The following is a 19,005-nucleotide window of genomic DNA, read 5'->3' on the forward strand; positions in this document are numbered from 1 at the left end:
GACCATACTGCAAGTAAACATCATATTCTTCTTGAGGTTTTCATTAGGTATCTTTGGCCATTGTGTGACCTCCAGACCTTGAAAAGCACCTCTCATTATACCAACAGATTAGAGGTCAGGTAAGTTCACTAATGGCTCTTGTTAGTACTTTGCCATTCCAGACAAAGTTTTCATCTTGTGAATTATTTGACAGCAAGAATACAGTCAGACTTAACTATTGTCAACAGTTAGACATTGTTTAGTCAAAGACTAACAGACACGTTGTGTCGTGCAAAGAACAGCCCTTAGCTGTGGTATATTGGCCATAATATACCACAAACCCCGAGGTGCCTGATTGCTGTTATAAACGGGTTACCAACATAATTACAGCAGTACAAATACATTTTTGTCATACCGATCGAATTTCAGGGCTGGAATCACCCAGTTTATAATATCTAATAACTCATCAGAATCAACAGAACAGCAAGATGTGTTGAAACAGTATATCACGCAATAGTTAGACGATGAAGGTGGGATGGTGGGATACTGTGAAGTGGTTGGAGCTTAGTGACTCAGTCAGGGATCATGGTGGCAATCATAACTGACCTTTAGAGTACAGGAAAATAAATAATTATCCCGTGTCCATGTGCATGTATCTCTCTGGGGCACGTTCACTTTCACTCAACACAGATAACCTACGCGCCCGCGCGCGTACACGTAACCTAAAGTTACATATTTACAAGTAACCTAAAGTTACATAATTGAAGCTGATACTGTGCACATATAGATGGACAACTGTAAAATAACAATCTAAAGTGTTATAATAACATTACAGCAAAGTAATAACAACAACAGGAGTATCCATAATAAATATTCCATCAAATGGCACACTTACCTGAATATCCTGATTTCTTCATGATGATCCTTCGTAAAGAAACGACTTGCTTTAAGCCTCGATATGAGTTGTTATTTTAGCCAGGCAATGTCTCAGACGTGTTCGATGTCCGTGGCAATCAGATCCTCATTTACAACCGTAGTTCACAGGTATCTCGGTGCGCGCTCTTCTCCCTATTCCTCCCAATCCTGGAACGTTAAGCTTTCCGAACACACCTGGCTGCGGGGAAAATCAGGGGAACCGCTACTTCGTGGACTTGAAGTAAATTAGTGAATTATTTAATTTATCAGGATCGAACGCGAACGCTGAGGGAGTTAACCTCAGGGCCAGGCTATCTCTAGATACGTAGAATGGATACAATCACACCTGCGCTACCAACGCACGCCCAATCTGAAGGCGGGACTTGGAGCAATATACTGTACACAGTAATCAGAGGAAGTTATGTCAAAGTTCACGGTGATGACACTGTGGGCTAACCCATTGAGAAAATATACATTTAGAAATCACAGCATGTCAACAAACAATTGCTTATGGCAGTAGGGTGGATCATTGCTTACTTTAAAATGAGAATCCACATCCGTGTTTGATTGTAAATAGGCTACAGTTGTAATATCCTTTTCATGTACAGTATCACTTTAGTATGAAAAGACTTCGGCAAAGACGTTTTGCTAAAGTCCATAGTGCTTATGCTACAACAGATGTGTGAAAAGACCCAATTAACATGTGATTAATGAAGGATGCAGCCAGTAGCTCATTCAACTGCGGGAATCCTGTTATGTCAATCATATCAAAGTGTACAACTGTCAGTGTCCTTCAAACATGCAAATAAGAAAATGAAAATGATTATCCTCGACCTCATACAACGTGCTGATGTTCTGATCTGAGGAGACCTCTTGTGGACGTTTCTTGAAGGACAAACATCCTGTTTACTTATTCTAAAACTTAGGTGAATAGAAGCAAGTATGTAAAAAAATACATGTAAAATTAAGAAGCAAGTATGTCAAAAAATATATATATATTAAATGTAAAAAATAAGAAGCAAGTATGTGTAGCTGCTGTCCAATATGTCGACCTTCGTATAGGTTACTGGGTGTGTCGAAAGGAGTGGGTGTATGTGCCTGCTGACCTGGCTGAGGTGCTTCCCACTGGGCAGCTCTATCACGATGTCGCCGGCGGTAGCTAACATTGCGACCAGTGCACCAGTGTTGTGTCAAGGTGCCTGCTGACCTGAGGTGTTTCCCTCTGGGCAGCTGTATCACCCCTACAAGCTCTCACAGTCTCATGTCAGAATTAGACGTCAACTTCAAACGTCAACTTTTGAAGTTGTTCAAAACACCATAATTAGTGTTTCAGGTTAAGTTTAGACATCTCACTAAAGGCTTCAGTCATACAAAAGTTATACTTAAATCCGAACTGGTTCTCTAGCAGATTAGTAAGAATGTCTCACCTCATGTTCAAGAATGGCCTTTTTATCTTTATTCAGATTACAACCTCTCAATTTTGGTAATTTGAAAATGAAAAAAACTCCAAAATATGGCTATTTTTAAAACAAGCCATACAAGGTTGGTTGCAATTTCACTTTAATCCACCAGGAAAAAACTGAACAAATATTACAACAAATATTATGGTTAAACTCAAATATACTAATTGATCATTTAAAAAATCTACAGTACCAGTCAAAAGTTTGGACACACCTATTCATTCAAGGGTTTTTCTTTATTTGTACTATTTTCTACATTGTAGTTTAATAGTGAAGACATCAAACTATGAAATAACACATATGGAATCATGTAGTAACCAAAACAGTCTTAAACAAATACAAATATCAAATATCTAAATATATTTTATATTTGAGGTTCTTCAAAGTAGCCACCCTTTGCCTTGATGACAGCTTTGCACACACTTGGCATTCTCTCAAACAGCTGCATGAGGTAGTCACCTGAAATGCATTTCAACTAACAGGTGTGCCTTGTTAAAAGTTCATTTGTGGAATTGATTTCCTCCTTAATGTGTTTGAGCCAATCAGTTGTGTTGTAACAAGGTAGGGGTGGTATGCAGATTATAGCCCTATTTGGTAAAAGACCAAGTCCATATTATGGCAAGAACTGCTCAAATAAGCAAAGAGAAACGACAGTCCATCATTACCTTTAAGACATGAAGGCCAGTCAATATGGAACATTTCAAGAACTTTCACATTTTCTTCAAGTGCAGTCACAAAAACCATCAAGCACTATGATGAAACTGTCTCTCATAAGGATCACCACAGGAAAGGAAGATCCAGAGTTACCTCTGCTACAGAGGATAAATTAATTAGAGTTACGAGCCTCAGATTGCAGCCCAAATAAATGCTTTACAGAATTCAAGTAACAGACACAACTCAACATCAACCGTTCAGCGGAGACAGTGTGAATCAGGCCTTCATGGTCGAATTGCTGCAAAGAAACCACTACTAAAGGACATAAATAAGAATAAGAGAATAAGAGACTTGCTTGGGCCAAGAAACTATGGACATTAGACCGGTGGAAATCTGTCCTTTGGTCTGATGAGTCCAAATTTGAGATTTTTGGTTCCAACCTCCGTGTCTGTGAGAGGTGAATGGATGAACGGATGTAGGTGAACAGATGATCTCTGCATGTGTGGTTCCCACGGTGAAGCATGGAGGAGGAGGTGTGATTTAGGTCAGTGATTTATTTAGAATTCGAGGCACACTTAACCAACATGGCTACCACATCATTCTGAAGCGATACGTCATCCCATCTGGTTTGCGCTTAGGGGGACTATAATTTGTTTTCATTGGTCAATGATCCAACACACCTCCAGGCTGTGTAAGGGCTATTTGACCAAGGAGAGTGATGGAGTGCTGCATCAGATGACCTGGCCTCCACAATCACCCGACCTCAACCCAATTGAGATAGTTTGGGATGAGTTGGACCACAGAGTGAAGGAAAAGCACCCAACAAGTGCTCAGCATATGTAGGTACTCCTTCAAGACTTTTGGAAAATAATTCCAGGTGAAGCTGGTTGAGAGAATGCCAAGCATGTGGAAAGCTGTCATCAAGGCAAAGGGTGTTTACTTTGAAGAATCTCAAATCTCAAATATATTTTGATTTGTATAACACTTTTTTGGTTACTACATTATTCCATGTGTGTTATTTCATAGTTTTGATGTCTTCACTATTCTACAATGTAGATTATAGTACAAATATAGAAAAACACTTGAATGAGTAGGTGTGTCCAAACTTTTGACTGGTACTTTATATATACAACCTCTTCGCAATATTAACGCTGATCTACCCCCTAAAATACATTTAAAAGAACACAATAAAACTTCAGACATGAACTCCGAATTTTTTAAGTTAGGGTTAAGTTTAGGCATTAATTCTGAATTCTTAAGGTTAGGCATTAACACAAAATGGTTAAGGTAAGGGTTAAGTTTAGGCATTAATTCTGAATTCTTAAGGTTAGGCATTAACACAAAATGGTTAAGGTAAGGGTTAAGTTTAGGCATTAATTCTGAATTCTTAAGGTTAGGCATTAACACAAAATGGTTAAGGTAAGGGTTAAGTTTAGGCATTAATTCTGAATTCTTAAGGTTAGGCATTAACACAAAATGGTTAAGGTAAGGGTTAAGTTTAGGCATTAATTCTGAATTCTTAAGGTTAGGCATTAACACAAAATGTTTAAGGTAAGGGTTAAGTTTAGGCATTAACTCTGAATTCTTAAGGTTATGCATTAACTCAAAATGGTTAAGGTAAGGGTTAAGTTTAGGCATTAATTCTGAATTCTTAAGGTTAGGCATTAACTCAAAATGGTTAAGGTAAGGGTTAAGGTTTGGGATAGGCTTAAAACCAAAATATCAAAAACAACTTTTGTCGCTGGATTCGAACATGCAACCTTTAGCATTAGATTCAGATGCATCCACAACACCCTAGCAAAAACAGAACCTACTTGAAGGTAACAGTACTCATAATTGCCTCTAGTCGTCTCCCGACTAGAGTATGTGGGCGGAGTTGAGCGTTCTGAAATCCCGCTCATCACTCAATGTCCTTTACATCCGCTCCACTAAAAAACACTCCTCGCTCAAAGAATAAAAAAACACCGCTCCAAATTCGCTCCATTCATTAAAATCACAACCACCATCTATTTTTTGTGACTACCTGGGCCTACCATTTGTTTTTTTAGTATTGAAACCAAACCATATGATTTGAATGGAAAGTATTTTAATAAACAACTGTAAAACGTCACTATAAGAAGCGCTCATCATTTCAATTAGGCTGCATGTCATACCAACAGCAGATACAGTAAACACTAAATAGGTCCAAATCCAGACAGGGAACGAAAAGGAATTATGTGGGCTATATTATTTCAAATATGTCAAGGCTATAGCCTATAAATAAACAAATGTGAAGCACTCGCGAGTGCCAGACAGTGACATTAAGCACTCAGGATTTTAACAACAGTTATTTGTATTAAATCATTATAGTCTACAAATTGCACACATGACTTACTAAGAACCAAATACAAAATAAACGAAATATGCCTTATTACGCTCCATCTACAGTGCCTTTGAATTCGTTTTTAGAAACATGAGTTTGCCAGTCTGTGGCTTCAGGTTCATGCGATGGTGCCTTGAGAGCAGGCCAGCGGCGGAGAACACCCTCTCAGCGCTTGTAGAGTCAATGGGGATGCTAATCACCCTTCGGGCCACTTTTTTTAAATAGCGCCCTTGTGTAGACATCGCCTCACCCAGATCCGTTCCACGCATCGAATGCGGTTGGAGTCAAGAGAAAACAAATACATTCTACCAAATATAACAATGTGCATTTCCTTAATATTAGAATAAAGTGCGTACATAAAACGTATTAAACACGTCTGTAAAACCACATCGACCTACCAAGCAAGTTTTCATAAATCATTGGGTACAGCACAAGAAAAACGTCAGAGTAATCTGGAAAGGGGGCATAATTCATGTTCACATTTACAACATAACATGCATGAGCATTTCATCATTAAAACCTCTTGGGAATAATGTCTGGAGTGTGAAAATCCCAAAACATTCTCTTATGCTCAGAGTATTATTTATATAACCTCTCCTGTCTGATATCTTCACTTTCTCCATGCCACAAAATCTAAATGTAGAGATGTCATGTTTTAGGTCATTATAATGTACTGCGACTGGATAATCCTCGTCCTTTCTCCTGATTGAACTTTTATGTGCACACATTCTGTTTGAGAGAACGAGAGGCTTAACCTACATAACACAGCCCACATGGGCATTTAATCATGTAGATAACATTGGTGGTTGAGCACGTAACAATGTCATTTATTTGGTAACCGTTTTCCTTTTTGTGGGTGGCAGAAATATTCACACTCATCATATTATTGCACTGTGCGCAACCTCTGCATTTATAGCTACCGTTCGAGAGGGGCCGTAAACGAGCCTTGTTTTCTTTTGTGGCTGGCAGTTGGCATGGGCCAATTTATCGCGTAAATTGCGACCTCTCCTACATACAATAAGTGGTGGATTCTTAAATTCAGCTGGCAGAGCTGGTTCCGATGATAAAACATTATAGTGTTTCTTGACAGCATCTTCCAATTTTCGCAAGTTCAAAGTATATGTGGTGGTGAACATTACAGAGTGTTCTTTAACTCTAGTGGGTCTTTTTTGTAGCAGTTCATTTTGTGTTTCCCCCAATGCCATATTAAGAGCTTCATCCACACATTGTGGAGAGTAGCCTGTTAGAAACCTATTGCGTATCTTTGCTGCTTTTTCTAGATAGTCCTCTGTGGAGTGGCATATACTGCGGAGTCTGAAAAACTGGCTTCTTGGAAGTCCTCTTTTTAATGGCTCAGGGTGGAAGCTGTCCCCCTGTAACAGAGTACTTATGTCAGTTTATTTTCTGTACAGAGTTGTAAACAGGGTTCCATTTGATTTCTCAATCCACATATTGAGGTAATGAACATGTTTAATGTCACATTCAACAGTGAATTTGAGAATGGGGCCAATGTCATTGAGTAATGCCATAAATGTCACATCTGCTCCTGCCACGCCCTCTACTGCTCATCCTGTGTCTCCTTGACCTGTCGCCATTCCCCCAGTGCTCTTTCCCACTCTCTCTCTCTCTGTGTGTGTGTGTGCGATGGTGTGGGTGGAGACAGGTGTGCTGGAGTCAGAGCAGATCCCCACCAGTTGCACCCTGTTCCATAATCAAGACCTCTACAAATACTCAGCCCTGCCACTTCCACACTGCTAGATCGTAATCTCTGCTCAGACAGACTACGGTTCTAGCCGTTTGTTACTGTTTAGATCCTGTTATGCCTGTTTTCCTTGCCTGACTCTGTTTTCCTCTCCGCTACAGTTCTGCCCGCTCTGACTCTAGTAACACGTCTCATCATTCTGCTACTCTGTTCTGGAGTTCCCACTCAACTACTCCCTTGGATTCCTCTCCGGACCTGCTTACCCAGTCCCGACCCCTGTTGCTCCAGCCTCAGCCTCCACAATGGGTTTCCTGCAACCCGCCCGAGCTTCCCCTGACCTGCACTCCATCTTCCCCCTGTATTTCAATAAATACCTTGATTACTTCATCCCAGTCTCCTCATCTGAGTCTGCTCTTGGGTTCCCCTGTTCCATTCCGGGTAACAAAGTCTGACAGATCTTCTCCCATTCCTCCCCATATGCAAAACATTGTCAATATATCGATACCCCTTCAGGATTTTATATATATATTTTATTTTGTTTTCATTGTTAACAAAACGTTCTTCAAAAAGACCCACATAAAGGTTAACATAGTTCGGAGCGAAAGTGGAGCCAATCGATGTTCCATTCGCTTGGAGGTAGTATTCATCATCAAACCTGAAATATATGTCAAAACATATTCAGTCAGCTCTAGAATAAAGTTTGTCGGTGGATATTCGTTAGTATCGTTAGTGTCTCTCAAATAGTGAGCTCGGGCTGTCAGCCCCCATATGGGGAAATGCTGGTATATAGATTCTCAACATCTAATGTGACCAAAATGCAGTTTTATGTTAATCCTGTTATTGGTGAGATCTTGTTTATGAAGTTTTGTATCTTTCACTTATGATGGCAATGTTTGCGCATGAGATTTAATAAGAGTCTACGAAGGTCGAAAATGGCTCTAGCATTTAGCTTATTCTTGCAACCACTGGTCTGCCTGGATAATTGCCGTGTTTTAGGTTTGTGTAATTTTGGCAAAATGTACAGGCATGGACATATGGTACATTTGCAGCAAAGGTATTCATATTCAGGTTTTGAGATCAGGTTATTTAATAGGGCTCCAGATTAGAGTGTATCTCCCTTTGGAACACCTGTGTGGGATCAACAATCCATTTTCTATAGAAACGTTCATTACTGAGTTGTCTCTGAATCTCTTTGTATTTTTCCATAGTCTAAAATGACCACAGCACCACAGCCATTGTCTACAGGTTTGATAACCAAAGATTAGTCTTTCATTAGTTCGTTAAGTGCCTGTTCTTCTGGTCTTGGGAGGTTTTTCTGAATGTGGTTTGTTTTTCTCCTATATACTGACATGGCTTCTTGTCCGACTAATCTACAATAGGTATTAATCGAGTTGTTGACTATAGGACAGAATTTGCTTTTGGGCTTAAAATGGGTACCAGTTCTTTGTTGGGTTGCTAGACCCAAAAGAAACAGTCTTCTGAGAAAACGTGCTTAAGTTTAAGGCCGTGTGGCCGATATATAAAGGTTATTAAAGAACAGCGATACCATCAAGAGCGGTGTGCGGGTTTCTTATTTTTTCTCATTTTATTAAACCGTTACCATGCACCTGCAAAAAAGATCAGATGTGCCATGCCTTTTGAATTTTATAGAAAATAGAACAAAAATGGAAGCAACCTTTAAAATATAAGATTTTTGTTGTTGTTTGTAAATGCTTTGCTACAATGACACACTTAGCTCGCTACCCACCTCGTTCCTTTCTGTTAGCATGTGCACGTATTAAGTACACCATCATGCTTTAGGGATACCTGTCTTTTCAGATTCCACAATGATTCTTTAGTTGTGGACACTACATCACCACACTCCCTCTCTTCTTAAGTTGTGGACACTACATCACTACACTCCCTCTTCTTTAGTTGTGGACACTACATCACCACACTCCCTCTCTTCTTTAGTTGTGGACACTACATCACCACACTCCCTCTCTTTAGTTGTGGACACTACATCACCACACTCCCTCTTCTTTAGTTGTGGACACTACATCACCACACTCCCTCTCTTCTTTAGTTGTGGACACTACATCACCACACTCCCTCTCTTCTTTAGTTGTGGACACTACATCACCACACTCCCTCTCTTCTTTAGTTGTGGACACTACATCACTACACTCCCTCTCTTTAGTTGTGGACACTACATTACCACACTCCCTCTCTTGCTCTTGGTCATCATCTTTGTAAGTCACCTTTATTTTTCACCTGTGTGTTTTATCAGTTTCTTTGTGAAAAATGTAGCATAGTAGATGAGTCGCTAAAGCAAGGAGCTATAGCAGCACACAAGTAGACTACAGATGCATGCTGGTCCGGGCCCTGAGCTGGTGAAGTGAGCGCTACTGGAGTGAAATTGGAGCAGCGAGAAGCAGCCGATGCTCCAGCCTTTGGGAAAGTTGCTCCACGCTCCAGTCGAATTGGGCACGCTCAGCTCCTCGCTCCAGTCAAATTGGGCACGCTCAGCTCCTCGCTCCAGCTCAGCTCCTCGCTCCAGGTCAGCTCCTCTCTCCAGCTCAGCCCCTCTCTCCAGCTCAGCTCCTCTCTCCAGCTCAGCTCCTCTCTCCAGCTCAGCTCCTCGCTCCAGGTCAGCTCCTCTCTCCAGCTCAGCCCCTCTCTCCAGCTCAGCTCCTCTCTCCAGCTCAGCTCCTCTCTCCAGCTCAGCTCCTCTCTCCAGCTCAGCTCCTCGCTCCAGCTCTGCTCCGCTCACATACTCTGCTCCCGAAGTCCTCATGACATGGATGGACGTTGAATACTGACTTGTATCACGGGAGACCTGCCTGCTCACCCATGATCAGTACTTTCAATACAAAACAATCAGTTGCAAATTTAACTGATGATCCTATCAATTCTTTCTTATCTATGTTTTGAAATTACTGTATGTAGGTTACTGCATCTAGTATGAAATGTAGGCTGTTATAACCACATCCTCTCAGTCAGATGCAGCACCATGTATACTGATCCAAAATATGAACGCAACATGCACTCATTTCAAAGGTTACTGAGTTACACTTCATATAAGTAAATCAGTCAATTTAAATAAATAAATAAGGCCCTAATCTATGGATTTCACATGACTGGGCAGGGGTGCAGCCATGAGTGGGCATGGGAGGGCATAGGCCCACCCACTGGGGAGCCAGGCACAGCCAATCAGAATGAGTTTTTCCCCACAAAAGGGCTTTACTACACACATATATACTCCTTTTTTATTTCAGGTCATGAAAAACAGGACCAACACTTTACATGTTGCGTTTATATTTTTGTTCAGTAGTTCAGCTCAGCCTTCCCCCTTTCAGTGTCAGACTGACACATCAACTGACTAGTGTTGTCAGCCAAGCTATTCATTCTGTATGTGCCAGTTCAATGTGGACCCTAAGAGAGCCAATGGACAGGACAAGAAGAAAAACGTTACATCATGGCCATGTTGAGACCCAGACCAGATATCGGAAGGAATCATTGAAGGTCATCTTGACTCATTGGAGGACAACTACAGTGTAATAATAATGTAAAGTACTTTACATTGAGGAATCTTTGGGACTTTTCTTCCATCAGTCCAGGGTTAAGGTTCTATGAGACATCACAAGAAAGTAGTTGTAATGTTGTGAGTGCTGTCACATAGTCTCTCGACAAAGCACTTTCACAGTACACACATTCTTATTTCACAGTATCTGGCACACCTGTGTTTTGTCCTCCTGAGAATGTCTTCTGGGTGGTTCCATATGATTTCAATCCCTTTCTGTCTGCAGCCCTTTGAACAGAACATGTTTGGTCATGGTGGAAGTGGTCAGAATGGGACAGTTTGGACCTGAATGACAAAACATTCATGATAGAGGTGCTCAAAGTAGACCCATTGTTTTACAGTTTGACAAGCCTGTTCGTAAGCTTTCAAATGACGTCAAACTCAACCGTTCGGGGATGAAGACATGGATGTCTCATGGTAGGGTGTGGGAATGCAAAATGGGTCAACTTTGAATGTTTTGGCATTCAGGTCCAAAAAGTCACTTTCTGAGCCCTTACTCTATGGGCAAACATGGAAAGGTTCGTTCAAATGAAAGGAGTGCAGTCAGAAAGTGATTGAAGTCATATGGAACTTATTTTGAATTGACGTACAGGCCCATACTTCAGAATCAGCAATGTTACAGCTAAACAGGAAATGACTGGCTGTGAGTGTAACACATAACAGAAAGTATGTTTGTTTTTTCAGAAATTGAAGTATGTGAAAATGTCCTGAGAAATATGATGGATTGAAATCACTGTAAACATCAGCAGGGACTGAGTGAACATTTACTTGGCCAGTTTGTGGTGAAGGTTATGACTATTGACCTTTAATCAAGCTAGTCAACATCATGGTCGTGTGGGTACGTAAGCATAACCCATGTTGTATTCCTGTAAACGGGGGTCTTGACTTCCTCTCTGCTTGCAGTTTCGACCACACGATGCACCAACACACGTGCACAAAGACAGGAAGTCTCGTCTCTAAGCCATCTCCATGCGCACACAAACACACACATACCACTACCATCACACAAAGACACATACACACACACACACACCACTACCATCACACAAAGACACACACACACACACACACACACACACACACACAAACACAACCATACCACTACCATCACACAAAAGCACACACACACACACAAACACAATCATACCACTACCATCACACACACACACAAACACAACACTACCATCACACAAAGACACACACACCTCTGTACATACACTGTACACTTGCTGCACTATATAAAAATACCCGGGTCCACAGCGGGAGAAGAAAGTCACAGCTTTAACCAAACTTTCACCACACGTAAGTGGTGTGTGCAATGAAAACAACATGCACTTCCACTGTGGTCTGGTGTTGTGAATGCTTTAGTGACAAACAGTGTGACATTTAGGCCCTTGCCTTTTGACTCATGGAAAGACTGCCTTGCAAGGCTTTAGATATAACGAATCTCTAGATGTAACGATTCTGAACCTTTTTGCCTCAGAGACTGAACAAGAAATGGCTCCTCTCCCCATCCAAAATATGATTAACACAAACTAGGTCAAACTTAATTTGTGTCAGCCAACCATCTGAGGGACCAATCACTAACATCTCAGGGAACAGTGGTGGTCCACAGACCAGGGGTTGAGGACCACTGCTCTAATGGAAACCCTGAACACAGCTATTAAGTTGTTGTAGAATGACACTCCACTGGAAAATGATTCTGCATTAACACACATTAGTATAATGGGAATGCAGTATAACACTTGTGTTAATGAGTCAGTAGGTGGACTTATTAACTGATAGTCATTCAGGCTTTCAGAATACTGTTTTTTTAAGGAGAGTGTGTTTCCACTCCTTTTCATATTTGTGTGATTTAATGAGACAGACAGGAGTAAATGGAAGGGGAACACAGTATTCAGTAAAGCAGTAGACCTGTGATTGGATCCCAGCTAGTTAGTGGGCCATACAGTAAGTGCTGTAAGGTGACAGCAGGTGATTTAATGAGAGAGACAGGAGTAAATGGAAGGGGAACACGGTATTCAGTAAAGCGGTAGACCTGTGATTGGATCCCAGCTAGTTAGTGGGCCATACAGTAAGTGCTGTAAGGTGACAGCAGGTGATTTAATGAGAGAGACAGGAGTAAATGGACGGGGAACACGGTATTCAGTAAAGCGGTAGACCTGTGATTGGATCCCAGCTAGTTAGTGGGCCATACAGTAAGTGCTGTAAGGTGACAGCAGGTGATTTAATGAGAGAGACAGGAGTACATGGACGGGGAACACGGTATTCAGTAAAGCGGTAGACCTGTGATTGGATCCCAGCTAGTTAGTGGGCCATACAGTAAGTGCTGTAAGGTGACAGCAGGTGATTTAATGAGAGAGACAGGAGTAAATGGACGGGGAACACGGTATTCAGTAAAGCGGTAGACCTGTGATTGGATCCCAGCTAGTTAGTGGGCCATACAGTAAGTGCTGTAAGGTGACAGCAGGTGATTTAATGAGAGAGACAGGAGTAAATGGAAGGGGAACACGGTATTCAGTAAAGCGGTAGACCTGTGATTGGATCCCAGCTAGTTAGTGGGCCATACAGTAAGTGCTGTAAGGTGACAGCAGGTGATTTAATGAGAGAGACAGGAGTAAATGGAAGGGGAACACGGTATTCAGTAAAGCGGTAGACCTGTGATTGGATCCCAGCTAGTTAGTGGGCCATACAGTAAGTGCTGTAAGGTGACAGCAGGTGATTTAATGAGAGAGACAGGAGTAAATGGACGGGGAACACGGTATTCAGTAAAGCAGTAGACCTGTGATTGGATCCCAGCTAGTTAGTGGGCCATACAGTAAGTGCTGTAAGGTGACAGCAGGTGATTTAATGAGACAGACAGGAGTAAATGGAAGGGGAACACGGTATTCAGTAAAGCGGTAGACCTGTGATTGGATCCCAGCTAGTTAGTGGGCCATACAGTAAGTGCTGTAAGGTGACAGCAGGTGATTTAATGAGAGAGACAGGAGTAAATGGAAGGGGAACACGGTATTCAGTAAAGCGGTAGACCTGTGATTGGATCCCAGCTAGTTAGTGGGCCATACAGTAAGTGCTGTAAGGTGACAGCAGGACCGACCAACCCCAGCCTGTCCAGCAAATATTAAAAAATACACTCGTTTTCCTTTAGAGAGACGAGCCCTGCTGATGTGGGTTCGTAAAATGCAAACATCACAAAACTGTTGTGAAAAACATGAGATGCCACAATGACCACAGAAACGGAACTGTTAGTCTTTTGACTCATTTATTATAAAAAATTGACTATCATTACAGGAACAACATGATCAGTACAGGAACTAAAGAATGCAAAAGTATTACAATAAAATAGCAGTAAAAGTTGCCTGGTGCCTGAAAAATAGGCATAGGCCCAAAGCCATCAAATATGTTAAAAAATATATATACAATAGAGAATCAATTCAACATTTAAAAGTTGTTAAAAAAGATATTGTCAATCTATAAAGAAAAATAGAATGTACAGCTAAAGACAATGAAATTCCATGCACAGCAATCAGTGCTATTTTCAAGTTAAATTGTGGTTGTAATTACAAGACTCAAATTCTACCTGCTACGTCAGGGTCAAGGACTATAACAAACCTCTGTATGAACAACCATTTACAATGTGTGATGTCAGTCACATACAATGCTGTGTACTTAAGTAGCTACAGTATATAGGTATCTTACCTTGAGGTTGAATGACTGACATAAGAGTACATCATTGATGCAAGCCCTTGCTACTTAACACAACCTGAGAATATATCTTTCAAAGTCCTTCATTGACATCATGTATTACAGTATGTTTACATAATTGTCTCCTAGTCAGCTGACATGAGCTTCCATTTGGACCCAAATTAAAGATGGCTGCCGTGCATCATCAGTAACAAGCTGTCCGAAGGTCGTGCCCAAAGTAAAGATGGCTGCTGTGCAACACCCGTAGCAACCTGTCTTAGGTTGGTGCCAAAATTAAAGATGGCTGCCGTGCAACATCACTAATAACCCATCTGAGGGGGGTGTGCACGTCTGATGGTGGTGCGCATGTCTTCATAGACATCGCTACTCTTGCCCTGTGTTGGTCTAATCGTTGCACGCCATGCCTTTAACTGTGAAGACAAGAGATCTTGGTCAGAAAAGGTACTATTAGTACACTATGTTATTAACATTTAACTGACACTCTTATCCAGAGCGACTTACAGGAGCAATTAGGGTTAAGCGCCTTGCTCAAGAGCACAGCAACACATTTTTCACCAAGTCTGCTCGGGGATTCTAACCAGTGCCTTTTCTGTTGTTGGCTCAACGCTCTTAACCTCTAGGCTTCCTGTCGCCGTGTCTTTAGAAGGGGGGGGATCAGAAGTGGTCTTGTGTTTCAGTAAATACCTTTTGTATGGAATTGAAATGAATTGAACTAACATTATCATCAACACATTGCAAATGTCAAAAATGTACATGTATACTGTACACACACACACGCACGCACGCACGCACACACACACACACACACACACACACACACACACACACACACACACACACACACACACACACACACACACACACACACACACACACACACACACACACACACACACACACACACACACACACATCACACACAAGATAGATGAGACGGAATATGCAGGGGCAGAATTTGCGCAAGACCCCAGAAGCAGTTCATAACTCATGAAATACGATCAATGTAGATGAAATCAAACAATACCACTGAACATGTCTAGTATAAGGAGCTATATCCTGTCAAATATGTTGTGACAGTACTGATAATAGAACTTCCCCAACAGATTCCATCAGGTCTACATATATGAGTCAAAGCAAAAGGCTGAAGTTAAAAACTGTGCATTTCCCTGCCAAAGACAGGTCAGTGGAGACAGTGCTGAGGTGGCAATCTTGCCACCCGACACACACACTCAAACACCTACACACAGATTCACAAGCTTAAACACCTACACACAGATTCACAAGCTTAAACACCTACATACAGATTCACAAGCTTAAACACCTACACACACACACACACACACACACACAAAAATACTACAGTATACTATGATATAAATACTGTGGTATTCACTGTAGTGTTTTTGTGGAGTAAAGTAGTATTTGCTGTAGTATTTACAGTTAACTATAGTATAAATACTGTAGTAAAAGAAAAGTGTATTTTATACTATAGTATTTACTGTAGTGTTTTTGCGGACTGTAATATACTGTAGTATATACAGTAGTGTTTCTGCGTACTAAAGTAGTATTTACTGTATTATACTTTAGTATCTACAGTTAACTATAGTAAAAAATAATGATGTAAATTAACTGTATTATATAATAAAGTATTTAATTAAGTGTTTTTGCAGAGTGTAGTATTTACTGTAGTATACTGTAGTATTTACTGTAGTGTGCTTGCGGATTGTATACTGTAGTATTTACTGTCGTGTTTTTGCGGACTGTAATATACTGTAGTATTTACTGTTGTGCCATTGCGGACATTACTGTAGTATTTACTATAGTATTTTAGTTATATTATCTTTGACATAGAAGTGGAGGCTTTTTCCTTGAGGAAACCTACTGGAGAAATACTAAAAGAGAACATTTTCCATAACCTGTAGGTAGGTAGGTAGGACTGGGGTCTGAGAAGATATAGAAAAAGCAGAAGCTCTGAACTAACCTAGCACAAATGTGGATATGGGGAGGGGAATGGTTAGGGGTTATGCAAATTAAATACTGTAGTGTTTACTATCGTTAAAGTCTAGTGTTTTTGCAGACTGTAGTGTTTTTGGGGACAATACTGTAGAATTTACTCAGGTTTTTTATACTACAACATTAAGTACTACACATGATCAAGGGATACTACAGTGTATAGTATTGTACAGTATACTACAGTTTACTACAGAATTCTATAGTCACTACTGTAGTATTCTATAGTAAACTGCAGTATTTTTTTATGTGGGCACACACACACACACTTTACTGTAGTACTTACCCTGGGGATGACCCAGATGAAGAGGATGAGCAGACTCAGGAGAAGCACAGAGCCAGCAGTGACAGCTGAGACCAGGACCAGATACCAGGACATTCCTAGCCCTGAGGATGTGTCATTCTGGTCACACTCCTCATCTGTGGCACAGCAACACGCCAGGGTAGCACACGTTTTAATTCAGTTCAGTCCAATACAACTCAACAAACTGACCAGTTTGAACTTGTTTAGAAGTTACAGCCTGGTAGCTCAAATTAGGATTAGTTCCTATGAGACTGCGCTGCTCAGAGATCACATTAAGACAATGGTCCTGAATCGTTCCCTAACCCTCCTCTTGACCCCATTACCATTCAATATTTGCAGATCTGAAGGAACTGGATAGGTATAACCAGTGGAGTAGCTTCAACGTATAGATCTGTATCCAGGACATACATGCCAGGCAGTGTCCGAGAAAGGCCAGAAAAATTGCCTTCCGGCAGACGGTACCTGTCCATAAAGGCTCAGACCAACAGGCTCCTAAACAGCTTCTGTCCCCTGACCATAAGACTGTTAAATGGTTCATAACTACTGCTCCCCCTTTGTATTAGATGTATTACTACCACTACACTGCTGTTCATGGATTACTGATTACCATTAATATCCACTTATCCAGCTCCTTATCTCATTTATCATGTTGTTTTCTATTTAATTGCTTATTAGTTATACTATTTTGATATTGAATGCTGCACTGTAGGGTAAGGCTGGCAAGTTAAGCATTTCACTGTGCTTGAGCATATGACCACAAAAAACTTGAACATTGAAGGGTGCAGTAAGTGCCAAATGGAAGGTTAGGGAACGAATCAGGACTGGCTGAGACACTCACCATTCACCACCAGCAAAACAGCTCCTTCCCCCTCAGTCTTCTCAATCTTGTTTTTCTTATAAACACCGTACACACACCAGTAGGCCCCAGAGTCTTCTATGGTCAGGTTTGTGATGGTGATGTCCATTTTGTTGAGTCTTCCATTAGTCGTCAATCTGAGTTTGAACCTCTCGTGGAGGGTTAATTTTTTTGTTGCCTGGTGAAAGTAGAGGACTAGAATCTCTTTTGTTAGGCGCATGGACACACCCAGGTTTTCTTGGTCTGGCAGAGAGGTGCTGCAGTGGATGGTCACAGTGTCTCCCTCCTGCTTTCGGACCAGCAGTCCCTTGCTCTCTTTCATGAGCAGATGGGAGAATGGAAGAAAAACACACACAACATATGTGTCAGATCTTTTGTTTTAAGGATAAGCCAATACCAACCAGTTAAGGAGATCTTTACTACCCAAAACTAGTTTCACACAAGTCTGGGTCTATTTTTGGAAATGGATTATGAATACAAGGAACCATCTACTACTCTCATTTGAATATTATGCTTGAAAAGTTAATTCCTTGAAAACAGCATTTGTATATCTATGATATTGCAACTCTAGATTACAGTGGACTCTAGATTACAGTGTACTCTAGATTACAGTGGACTCTAGATTACAGTGGACTCTAGATTACAGTGGACTCTAGATTACAGTGTACTCTAGATTACAGTGGACTCTAGATTACAGTGGACTCTAGATTACAGTGGACTCCTGAAAAAGGCAATGGCTTGGGACTGTCATGCCAGAGCATGCAGTTATCAGGAGCAAGATATTGAAAATCATGTCATTGAAATGAGACTGGAAAACTGTATTGTACTTATTCAAAGTGCGCTTATCAGGAGTCGACTGTACAGAATATATTTTAAATGTAAAATTGACTAGATGAAATGTTAAATAAAAAACCACCCCTTTCCATGAACTCAAAAGGATGTCCACCTCCCAATAGAAAACTAAAATAAACACCACTCACCTTTCTCAGCCAAGGTGCAGCAAAGAAGGCAGAGGAAGACTTCACAACACAGACAGAGTGCAGACATCCTGCTAATACAAGATCTTCACATCACAACTAAACTGAGCCTTCAAATAACAGGAAATATACAGAATGTCTATACCCCAGTGGTGTCTGCTCTAGAACCTCTCCACCAATAGGAACACGAAGTAGGCCTAGTTGTGTGTGATACAGTCATAGGTTAGGGATAAATGAGGTTAAACAACAAAACACAATTATTTTCAGAGCATTAATTTGTGGGTTTGTCATTCAAAGACAGTCACTCCAAGTACAACTGGAATGGAACGCTACAACAACCACTTCAAATGGACACACACCATCAACTTTTCAAACTTAGTTCACACTGTTGTGACCTGTTATTAGGGAGACTATAGGCAGGTAAATATAACAAACACGAGTGTGTGACAATGACTTCTAACTCTACTGATGCTTTCTATGTGCAACCTGGGTTCAGGTGATGTGCGTAACACTAGACTC

General features: G+C 40.9%; 2 protein-coding genes and 1 non-coding gene across 4 annotated transcripts in view; all 3 read right to left on the reverse strand.

Annotated features, from left to right (window-relative positions):
* The window catches only part of LOC109876487 (septin-9), a 139,962-nt gene extending 138,740 nt beyond the window's left edge, over positions 1-1,222 (reverse strand). Inside the window, exon 1 of one of the 2 annotated variants that reach the window (XM_031813675.1) lies at positions 875-1,222. In XM_031813675.1, coding sequence (XP_031669535.1) covers positions 875-896 — 22 coding nt within the window. In that variant the 5' untranslated portion in view covers positions 897-1,222. The remainder of the gene's footprint in view (positions 1-874) is intronic. The other variant, XM_031813676.1, reaches the window with a different exon arrangement.
* Positions 1,223-13,877: 12,655 nt separating this feature from the next.
* LOC109876074 (uncharacterized) lies at positions 13,878-18,666 on the reverse strand. The gene is made up of 4 exons (XM_020468544.2): positions 18,490-18,666; positions 17,492-17,824; positions 16,636-16,769; positions 13,878-14,749 (listed from the first exon to the last, which is right to left on the reverse strand). The coding sequence occupies exons 1-4, from the start codon at positions 18,554-18,556 to the stop codon at positions 14,639-14,641; spliced, it is 645 nt and encodes a 214-aa protein (XP_020324133.1). The 5' UTR covers positions 18,557-18,666; the 3' UTR covers positions 13,878-14,638.
* LOC116360034 (U7 small nuclear RNA) lies at positions 16,195-16,247 on the reverse strand. Its single transcript, XR_004206876.1, has one exon. It is a non-coding gene; the product is annotated as a U7 small nuclear RNA (small nuclear RNA).
* Positions 18,667-19,005: the final 339 nt, after the last annotated feature.

The sequence above is a fragment of the Oncorhynchus kisutch genome, unplaced genomic scaffold (assembly GCF_002021735.2).
Source record: "Oncorhynchus kisutch isolate 150728-3 unplaced genomic scaffold, Okis_V2 Okis06b-Okis10b_hom, whole genome shotgun sequence".
Taxonomy (NCBI): domain Eukaryota; kingdom Metazoa; phylum Chordata; class Actinopteri; order Salmoniformes; family Salmonidae; genus Oncorhynchus; species Oncorhynchus kisutch.

Excerpts from the sequence above, each read along its gene's own strand:
- LOC109876074 (XM_020468544.2), bottom strand. The coding sequence starts at position 18,556 with ATGTCTGCACTCTGTCTGTGTTGTGAAGTCTTCCTCTGCCTTCTTTGC. Across the intron at positions 16,770-17,491 it reads TGTTTTGCTGGTGGTGAATG|ATGAGGAGTGTGACCAGAAT; the intron begins GTGAGTGTCTCA and ends GCTGTGCCACAG. Across the intron at positions 14,750-16,635 it reads TCATCTGGGTCATCCCCAGG|TTAAAGGCATGGCGTGCAAC; the intron begins GTAAGTACTACA and ends TTGTCTTCACAG.